Here is an 11,217-nt window from a genome sequence, read left to right on the forward strand (position 1 = left end):
ATAACAACAACAGCAACATACCCAAAGAATGTGAGATGAAGCTTTACCATCTTTGCCTCCAAGAAACACTCTGGCTTCACCTTCTCCAAGTCACATCTGTTTGTTCTTTTGGTAGTACTCTTCAATACCATAACTCAAAGGCTTCAACTTATTCACTGTCTAGATCTCTGATGTATAGCAAGTGATTGAAAAGACCGTAGCCTAAATCAGGTGAACCTTAATCCTCAAACTAACATTATTGCTTCTCAATAATTAAGAAAGGTCTCTGACAGCATATTTTCTCAGTGCAATACATCTCCTGAGCTCCTGGTTGTGGTTACCAAATGCATTGATTGTGGATACTAGTAAGATGAAGTTGCTGACAGTGATGCCTGCCGCCTATCAATACAGTGGGGAAAATTTTGTTTTCTTGATATTGAGAAGCAATCCATATTGAAGACTACAGTGTTTCATCTTCTGCAGAAGTGTTTCAAGTCCTCATTTCAGCAAGCAAGGTTGTATCTTTTGCATAATGCAAGTCATTGATGAGTCTTCCTCCAATTCTGATGTTACATCTTCATAGACTCAAGCTTCTTGAATAATATGCTATAATACCTAGTAAAAGTAAAGGTTTAATTTTTTTAAAGTGCTTATTTATTACTATGAGTAGGTTTGGTAGTATTTATCCCACAATGAGGTGTGTAGTCTTTGGTAGAAATTGAGGCCAAGGATAGTATATCTTCAGTTAATTACAGTTTCCAGGACACTAAGTAGTGATAGTCTCTCTATGAGGATTCCTAGTGATACTCTAGTTATAACACTGATATGATAAGCAAAAGGCTTGTGCTTCTCTGCCAATATGGAAGAGAAATGTGACAGTCTACTTCTGTAAAGACTTAGAGCCTTGGAAACCCTATGAGGCAGTTCTACTCTTCCATAGCATCATCACTATGAGTCAAAATCAACTTGATGACAGTAAATCTGACTTTATTGTTCTTGACTCTTTTGCTTTGTAAGGATGTGTGGCTGTTTGTTTTTTGCCTTGTTTTATTTAGTCCATATTCAGTATTACTTTTACCTCTATTAAGTATATGACCTTACTTAAAATACTTGAGACCATAAGAGACAAAAAGCATTTTGGAAGGAGTCAAGCTATATCTTAGTTATATTGTTGCTCTGTTGTAGAGTCATGTGGCAGCTCAGTCACAATATTCCTCCCTCTTCCTCCAAGTCTCCGTGAGAAGAAACTTTAGGCCCCAGATGGAAACCTCGGAAGGATGCCCAACTCATCAGCTCTAGGGGCCAAGCCCAAAATGTCTTGGGGCATGAAACATGGCTGTGTTTTCCCTCCAACTCAGAAGCTCTATGCTATATTTAGCAGGGTGGATGAAGTGTTGTCCCCAGGGCTTTTCAGGGATTGGAAATCAACATACCATTGCCAACTCCAGTACAAAAGGACCCCTAGGTCTGTCAACTAGTAACCCTTCCCTCCAGGGTTACTCTGCATCCAACACACTTAAAAGATGCGCAGATCTCCTCTGTCGGACCACGGTGTTTGGGAGGGAAAAGATAAATGACTTCCTACCGACTGCAGCAAGAGGAAACAAGCTAATGCTGCCACAGGAATGAAGAAAGTTACTCAGCCAGAAGAATGTCTGAGGGTGCTGCTATTTGTAGGTGAGATTGAGAGAGAGGTTGAGAGAACTGTCTTCCCAAGAATGGACAAATAAACTGTTTGGGGGAAGAGAGTAGGAGCGGTGCCTCTAGCAAGCACGTTCGTGGCTATTTTCAGACTTGCACAAGCACCACTCAGGAGCACCCCAAACACATCCAGAATGTGTCCAGAGGCTTCCTGATGGGTCTCCTGAAAAGGTATCCTCTCTATCCTTTCCTACTAGAAGAGTAGAGGCTGGGAACTTGCAAGAGGAGTCAACATATAGAGAATGGGTGTGTATATAATATTTTTCTGGTGTAAGGATTTGATATTCTTCATATGTTTTTTTTTTAGAGATAGTAGCATGTAGCAGTTAAGAGTGTGGCAAACTTTGTAGCCAACCACCTACCTATTAGTCCTGGTGTTGGCATTTTTTAATTTAATGAAAGGTAAAGCAGAACCTGGTTTTGCATAAGAGAATACTAGCAATGGAAGGGGCCTCCGAAAGCAGCCTACTGGTCCTCACCATAGCTTAGCTAAGTGGACTCTTGGATATCTTTTTCTAAAGACTAACATAATTATCAGTTAGTCATAGTACAAAACTCTGTTAAGCTTGAACAAACGGCATCCATGTGCTAGATACTGTGGAGAGCATAAACACATATGAAGAGACGTTGCTTCTATATCTAGCCTGGCTGGGAAGATAGTATACACACACAAACTAGACTAATGATCCTAGGATAACAGAAGGGTAAAGAAAAACCTGAGCTGAGGCCTGAAGGATGGTGGGATGTGAAACAGCAGAAAGAATTATGGAAGACAGAGGAATGAACACAACAAAGGTTAGCAGGATTTGCCAGGCATATACGGCAAGTACTGAGACATCAGCTTGCTTGGAAGATTTCAGGAGTATTCTAAATGCCTAAGCTAGCATCCTTGAGTGGTTGTGCTGTTATAATCATAGAACAGAAGTCTCTTTGAAGTACTGCTTTATCACGTATGACTCTAAAATTGGTTAGAATCAATTAGAAAATACTTTGAAATCTAGTGCAAAAGAACATGAGAAGGAATAGTTTCTGCCACTTGGGTGGAGCAGAAGGGGAAGCCAATAAGAGGCTACTTCACAAGTCCAGGACTCAAATACTATGTTAGTCTATTGTTACAAAAATGGCAGAGTTACAGGGGTGGGAGAAGGAGTAAGGAGAGCAGGAAAAGAATAAATAGATACAACCAGCATACTGGAATAGGTGAAGGGAATCTGAAATTAATGGATGATTATTCATTTCATGAATTGCAATTAACGAAAAGAAAAGAAACTAAGAAAAGGGTTAAAAAAAGTTCTGGGTCCACAATTAAGGTTGCATAGTGGAATGTACTTGGGGCGGCGGGAGGGGTGCGGGGGGAATGTGTACCAGGGAGGGAGTGTTTCTTTTACTTTTGAAAGAAAGGAGCGAACTGGGGGCGGGGGGAGGAGAGCTAGGCAGGGAGAGAAGTGCAACAATGAATGAATGGAAGTCCAAAATCTCTGTAAATGCTCATTAAAATTATTTTTTAAAAAAAATAAAGCTTAAAAAAAAGTTCTGGGATAGATGTGTAGACTAGTGGAAAGTAGGATATGAGTACTAGGCATACATTCAAGCTCTCATCCTCTTGACTTCAGCGTTCCCCATAGGCAGACCAACCCTGCTGACCAATCCTGATCTTTCTTTAAAGTCCTTATCTCTCAATATCCTAGATGCCAAGCTACTTCGCGCAAATATTCCTTGTCTGAGACATCTTTCTTCTTCATTCAATTACTGGTATTCCTTAAAGTTCAGCACTTTTTCCACCATTCAGAATTCTATACACTGTGAAGGAGATATTTTTGTCATTTTATTTCTAAATGAAGAGGACGGGACTGTGAGAGGCAAACTTGGGGGTAAGTAAGGAGACTTCCAGCCTTACATGCTCTGATTCCAAATCTGTGCACCTCTATGCTCTGTCTCATTTCCTCCATAGCCCAAGAAAAAATCTCAACTCATTATAATCCAAAGTCAACAGATTGCTCAGCTCAGCCTTTCCCCAGGTTCTCAGAGTGCTGATACAATCACAGGTCTCTAGTCTGTCTTCCTAGCATTATGGAACATTGGAGCTGGAATAATTTTTTACAAATCATCAAATCCAAATCCATAAGTCTTATAAGAATGGGGCTATGAAGTTCAAAGAATGGTAAGAAGTTATCTAAGATGAAGCAGAAAATCAGAGGTAGTACCAGGACTAAACCCAAGTCTTCTGACTTCCAGATTTATTCCACTTACACTAAATTTTTATCTAATGTTTTATATCTTGCAAAATATCTTGATATAAGGCATCTCCTATGCCCTTTGTCATAATCCTGTGATGTAGTTATTCCCTCTCTATTTAATGATCTGGATTATTAAATCCAGTGAAGATAAAGGGACTTGTCCAAGGTCAGATAGCTTGATAAGGTGGCAACCATGACACATTCAGGGAGAGCTGAGTTACAAATGAGATGGTGGTATTGGCAAAGATTCAGCAGAAAACCTCATAGTATCCCAGGGCAGGAACCAAAGCTCAGACAGATCTCAAGGGAAAATGCAAATTGCAAATTAGAACTCAAGGACTCTCATTGTTCAGGGCTATGACTGTATTACTCTTCTGGTTTCCAATATGTCTGTTCTTTCTCATGTTGAGGCCTCCAATTTTACTCTCTTTTATTCAACCCATATGTGACTTTGATTTGGTACTACTCTAGCTCTGAGCTGACAGTGCCTCAGATATCCACTACCCACTAGCACAGACTTCCAGTCTTGTAGTTTTAAAGTGTGCAATTCTGATTGAATTCAGCTGTAACTTTTTCTAAAAGCAGCACCTACAGGCAGTTACAAAATAATCTCATGTTCTTTTACAGGTACGAATCCAGATCTTCTGACTTACGGTCCATTTCCAGAGATGCACTTGGTTTCCATGTCCTTTCCATAACCCTAACTGTAATTCCACATCTGATTTTCATTCTATCCTCTTCCCATTAAGTCCAAGAACAAGCCAGGAGTGTCTTTATGTCTCTCTTTCATTCCCAGGTCACCATGCAGAGCATTGACAAGGAGAACCACAGCTATGTGTCTGAGTTCATTCTCCTGGGCTTCTCCAGTGAACCACAAGTCAGAATGTCTTTGTTCACCTTCTTTCTCCTCGTCTATCTCACCACCCTTGTGGGCAATGGACTCATCATCACCCTGATCTACTTGGATTCACACCTCCATACACCCATGTACTTCTTCCTCAGTATTCTCTCCTTAGTGGACATGAGCTATGTCACCACCACTGTGCCCCAGATGTTGGTTAATATGCTATGTCCAAGGAGAACCATCTCCTGGGGAGCTTGTGTAGCCCAGATGTTCATATTCTTAGTTCTGGGCATTGCTGAGTGTGTCCTCTATGCCATTATGGCGTATGACAGGTATGTAGCTGTTTGCTTCCCCCTTCACTACACCCTACGTATGAACCATTCCACTTGTATTAGGATGGTCATAATTTGTTGGTCCATCAGCATAACTGGAGCCCTGATTTACACTGTCTTCACCATGCACCTGCCTTATTGTGGCCCCTACAAGATAAACCACTTCTTCTGTGAAGTCCCTGCTGTCTTGAAGCTGGCATGCACAGATACATCCTTCAATGATCATTTGGATTTTATTTTAGGTTTCATCCTACTTCTGGTCCCACTGTCCCTCATACTGGCCTCTTATGTTCGTATCTTTGCCTCCATATTAAGAATCCGCTCAGCCCAGGGCCGGTTCAAGTCCTTCTCCACATGTGCTTCCCATATCACTGTGGTCATCATGTTCTATGGGCCAGCCATGATGATGTACATGAGGCCTGGGTCCTGGTATGACCCAGAGAGGGACAAGAAGTTGGCTCTGTTCTACAATGTTGTTTCCGCCTTCCTCAATCCCATTATCTACAGCCTAAGGAACAAAGATGTAAAGGGAGCTTTTTTGAAAGTTCTTGGAGGCAGAGGGGCAGTTCAGTGACCCAGGATGTTTCAGATTTTCCCAGTCATGCATGGGACTAGATGTGACTCATTGATATCAGTGGGAAAATCAAGTTTCAGACCAACCTAAGGCTTCCTGGTAATGGATGCAGCTGGAAGAGAAATTGGTTTCCCTTAGGGAGCTCTGGTGGCCTAGTGGCAAGAAGCTGCACTGCAATCCCAGAGGTACACTGTTCAAATCTACCAGATGCTCTGCTGAAGAAAGAGGGGCAATCTTCTCCTGTACCAGTCAGATATGATTTAACGGTACTCACAAAAATAATAAAATTTAAAAACAAAAAGAAATTTATTTCCTTTGGGGTCCTCTGATTGAAACTGCTTGAAAGGTTATCAGTTGCTACAAAGATTCATTTCAGTATTGGAGGGAATGGAGATCTTGAAAAAACTGTCTTTGTGGTTTGCAACCATTAGTTTTGTGTTTGTCTTGGGTTGTGAATTTATGTCAGCCAGATCACAGCTAAATATACATATGCTATTTTATAGTGTAAAGTAAGCTGGGTAAAAACAACCGAAGTAACAGAGAATATGTAACAACATAGTCTTACATGACTGCATGACTGCATGCCTGCCTGACACATAGCTATAGGTTGTTGTTGTTAGGTGCCATAGAATCAACTACAACTTATAGAGACCTTATGAACAACAGATCTGAACCTTGTCCTTTCCTGCCCCAACTTCACAATCTCTGCCATGCTCAAGTTTGTCACGACAGTCAGTGTAACATTCCATCTCACTGAGGTTCTTCCTCTCCATTGCTAACCCTCTACATATCCCAGCATAATGTCTCTCCAAAGACTTGTTTTTGCTGATAATATGCCCAAAGTAAGTGAGATTGCATTTCACGATCCTTGCCTCTAAGGAGCACTTTGGTTGTACTTTCTTCAAGATAGGTTTAGTTTGTTCTTTTGTTACTGCGTGACATATATAATACTTTCCACCTATACCATCATTCAAAGGCCTCAATTCTTTGGTCTTCTTTATTCATCGTCCAACTTTACAATGCACAGAAAGCAACTGAAAATACCATGGCTTGGATCAGGCACATGTTCCTCTTTTAAACTGGCATCCTTGCTCTTAAACTTTGGAGAGGTCTTTGACAACATATATCCCCCAATGCAAAACATCTTTTGATTTCTTGACTGATGCTACTAGGAGTGTTGATTGTGGACACAAGTAAAATTAAATTTTTTACAACTTCCATCTTTTCTCCATCTATCATGATTTTATGTATTGATTTACAGATGAGAATTTTTGTTTTCTTGATGTTGAGATGAAACTCATATTGAAATCTGTCGTCTCTGATCTTCTGCATAAAATGGCTGAAGTCCTCTTTACTTTTGGCATGCAAGGTTGTGTCATTTGCATAATTATTAATGAAAATCCTTGGAGACAGAAGGATAGTCCTGATGCCAAATTCTTCTCCATAATCCAGCTTCTAGAATTATTTGCTTATCAAACAGATTTGAATAGGTATGAAGAAAGAATACAACTCTTATGCATGTCTTTCTCTGATTTTTAAAAAAATTTTATTAATTTTAATGAACATTTACAGAGATTTTGGATTTCTATTGATTCATTGTTACACTTATTTCCCTGCCCACCCCTCTCCCCCGCCCAGTTCGCTCTTCTCTTTAAAAAGTAAAAGAAAAATTTTGTTAGTATACAATCCCCCCGTACACTCCCCACCACCACCCTGAGTACATTCCACTATGCAGCCTTAATTCTGGACTCTGGTGATAACCATAATACCCTATTGTATATTGCTTTTAAACTGTTCTCTCCCTCATCTGTTTCATCGCAGTATACATAATTTATCCAGTTTTTCTCAGTCTCACCCCACCCTGATATCAGTCCCATTCTACAACGGTGACGCCATGCAGTATTTGCCCTTTTGTGACTGAGATAGTTCACTCAGCATAATGTCCTCCAGGGTCACCCATTTTTAATAATATTGCATGACTTCCTTGTTTTTTAATGCAGTGTAATATTCCATTGTGTATAGCTTCTCTATCCATTTGTTTGTTGATGGACAGTTGGGTTGTTTCCAACTCCTTGCTATTGTGAACAAAGCCGCGATAAATATGGGTGTGCATATATCTGCTTGGATGTCAGTTTTGGTTTCTTTAGGATATATTCCCAGTAGTGGAATTGCTGGGTCAAATGGTATCTCTCTTTGCAACTTTTTGAGAAAGCGCCACACTGTCTTCCACAGTGGTTGGACCATTTTATACTTCCACCAACAGTAAGGGTTCCAGTTTCTCCACAACCTCACCAGCATTTGTTGCTTGCTGTTCTGTTAAATTTTGCTATTCTGACTGGGGTGAGATGATATCTCATAGTTGTTTTGATTTGCATCTCTCTTAGGGTTAGGAATTTTGAACATTTCTTCATGTGCTTGGCCATCTGAATGTCTTCTTTGGTGAAGTGTCCATTCATATCCTGTGCCCATTTTTCAATTGGATTATTTACCTTTATCTTGTTGTGGTGCTCAAGTATTTTATAAATTCTGGATATAAGTCCCTTATCTGACCTGTCGTAACCAAATACTTTCCCCCAGTCTGTGGCTTACCTTTTCACCCAGTTGAAGAAGTTTTTGGTTGTGCATAGGGATTTGATTCTTAGAAGGTCCCATTCATCTGTTTTATCTTCTCCTGGTTGTAGAGTCTTTCCTTGATTTTAAATCATACAGTTGTCCCTTGTTCTGTTCAGATAACTGCTTATTGTTCTTTGTACAAGTTTTGCATGGGCACAATGTGCTCTGAAATTCCCATTTTTTCCCAATGTTATCCATAATTTGTTATGATCCACACGGTCAAATGTCTTTGCATAATCAATGAAACATGCACCTATAAGTATGTGGTGACTTAGTGATAAGGAAAATTGCACTGACAATACAAAGGTATACAGCTCGAATCCACCAGATACTCCACGGGTGAAAGATGGGCAGTCTGCTCTCATGCAATTAACTGCCTCTAAAAACTCCCTGGAGGGTCAGGTAGGGATTGGTTCCAACTTGATGATATACAACAACAAAAACACCACAAATAAGTAATATTTTAATACTATTAGAAGTATACTTTGGGGATTATACACTTCTAATTTACTTTTGTTGTTTTTTAGGCATCACCAAGGTGATTTTGACTAATAGTGACTGTCTATGAACAACAGATCTGCCCTGTCCTATCTTGTGCCATCTTCATCATGTCTGGCATACTTGGGCCCATTGCTACCGTCACTGTGTCAATCTGTCTTGTTGAGTGTCTTCCTCGCTTTTGCCAACTCTCCACATTTCCAAGCATAATGTCCCTCTCCAAGAAACAGTCTTTCCTAGCAACATGCTCAAATTATGTGAAACAGAGCTTTGCCATCTTTTCCTACAAGGAACATTCCAGCTGCACTTTATCCAAGACTTACCTGTTTCTTATTTTGGAAGTTTATGGGATTTTGTTTTTCTTGTGTACCGTTGAATCAGAATCAACCCAACTGACTCTCTTTTCTCCAATACCACAACTCAAAGCCATAAATTCTTTACTATCATTATTATTCATTGTCCAACTCTCAGATGCATAGAAAGTGATTGGGAAGGCCATAGGCTGAATCAGGTACACCTTAGCCCTCAAATTAACATCATTGTTCCTCAGTAATTTGGAGAGATTCCTGACTACAGACATTCCCAATGCAATAAGTCTCCTGATCTCCTACCCACTAATGCTAAAGATGTTGGTTCTAGACCAGGTAAAATGAATTTGTTGACAATTTTAACCTTTTCTTCACCTATAACAATATAGTCTATTGGTTCAATGGTGAGAATTTTTGTTTTCTTGATATTAAGATATAGTCCATATTGTAGGCTGTAGTCTTTGATTTTCTACCACAAGTCCTTCAAGTCTTCCTCACTTTCAGCAATCAAGGTGGTGTCATCCTCATAGCACAGGTTGTTGATGAGTCTCCTTACAATCTTCTTCATAGAGTCCAGTTTATCAAATGATTTTCTTAGCATACAGATTGAATAGGTATATAAAAAAGATACAATCCTGATATACAACTTTCTTGTTTTAAACCATGTAGTGTTCCCTTGCTTGTTAAAACTATAGCCTCTTAATCTAGGTATAGATTTTGCATGAGCACAATTAAGTGTTCTGGGATTCTCATTCTTCTCCATTTTAGCCATAGTTTGTTATGATTCATACAGTCAAATGTCTTGGCATAGTCAATAAATATGCTTTCTTTTGATATTCTCTGTTTTCAGCTAGGACCCATCTGAAATCAGTAATGAGACCCCTGAAGCCATGACTCTTCTAAACCCAGTCTGAACTTCTGCATGTCACTGTGCAATTTATTAGATATTCCTAAATTACTCTTCTTTTATTTTATTAATTTTAATGAAAGTTTACAAAGACTTAGGGTTTCCATTCATTCATTGTTGCACTTTTCTCCCTGCCCACCCTTCCTCCGCAATTCGCTCTTCTTTCTGAAAAGTGTAAAAAAAAAATTCTTTTTTTTTAATGGTGAGAAAAATTTATATTTCGAATTAGCCCACTGGACTCAGTTTAGATGATCCCAATTTTGTTGGCAACATCCAAAGCATCATAATCAGGAGCAAGTCGAACATAGGCCTTCTTCTCTCCATCAGGCCTAATCAAAGTGTTAGCCTTGGCCACATCTGGTGTTTATTTGTCTTGACATCCACAATGAACACAAGTGTGCTGTTATCTTCTATCTTCTTCATAGCTGACTCAGTGGTCAGGGGAAATTTGATGATGGCATAGTGGTCAAGCTTGTTTCTCCTGGGGGTGCTCTTCCGGGGGTATTTGGACTGCCTTTGGAGTCTCAGCGTCTTAGGCCGCCGGAAGGTGGGTGACGTGCGGATCTTCTTTTTCTTTTTACTGTGGATGCCCTTCAGGACTGCCTTCTTGGCCTTTAATGCCTTTTCTTTGGCTTCAGTTTTGGGAGGGGCAGGGACTTCCTTCTTGGCTTTTGGCACCATCTTTGTAGCAAATTCTTTCATTTTACACAATCCCTCACCCCAAGTCCACTCCCCTGCAGCCTTCATTCTGGATGCCTCTCATGACAATAATATCTACTCATATATCCCTTTTAAACAGTTCTCTCCCTCATCTGTTTCAATGCAGTATATATTATTTATACATTATATATCCCCTCTCTTTCAGTCTCCCATCAATCCTGATTTCATCCCATTTTACAACAGTGGCACTATGCAAAATTTTTCCTTTTGTAACTGAGATATTTCACTCAGTGTAATGTCCTCCAGGGTCATCCAGTTTGAATAATATTTCATGAGTTCCTTGTTTTTCAATGCTGCATAGTATACCATTGTGTGGATATACAAGAGCTTCTCTATCCATTCATTTGTTGATGGGCACTTGGGTTGTTTCCAACTCTTTGCTATTGTGAACAAAGCAGTAATAAACATGTACCATGGACCGCCAAGAAAACAAACAGATTCATCCTAGAGAGGGTTAAACCAGGCTACTCCTTGGAGGCAAGGATTCTGGGGCTTCATCTGACA

At 39.9% G+C, this 11,217-nt stretch overlaps 1 protein-coding gene across 1 annotated transcript; it reads left to right on the forward strand.

The window, feature by feature from the left end:
• The first annotated feature begins 4,719 nt into the window (after window positions 1–4,719).
• LOC102874300 (olfactory receptor 2A12-like) lies at window positions 4,720–5,667 on the forward strand. The gene has a single exon (XM_006886614.1). The coding sequence runs from the start codon at window positions 4,720–4,722 to the stop codon at window positions 5,665–5,667; it is 948 nt and encodes a 315-aa protein (XP_006886676.1).
• Window positions 5,668–11,217: the final 5,550 nt, after the last annotated feature.

Source organism: Elephantulus edwardii, unplaced genomic scaffold, assembly GCF_000299155.1.
Source record: "Elephantulus edwardii isolate Elephantulus edwardi_28Jun2011 unplaced genomic scaffold, EleEdw1.0 scaffold00049, whole genome shotgun sequence".
In the NCBI taxonomy this organism is placed as follows: Eukaryota; Metazoa; Chordata; class Mammalia; order Macroscelidea; family Macroscelididae; genus Elephantulus; species Elephantulus edwardii.

Excerpts from the sequence above, each read along its gene's own strand:
- LOC102874300 (XM_006886614.1), top strand. The coding sequence starts at position 4,720 with ATGCAGAGCATTGACAAGGAGAACCACAGCTATGTGTCTGAGTTCATT.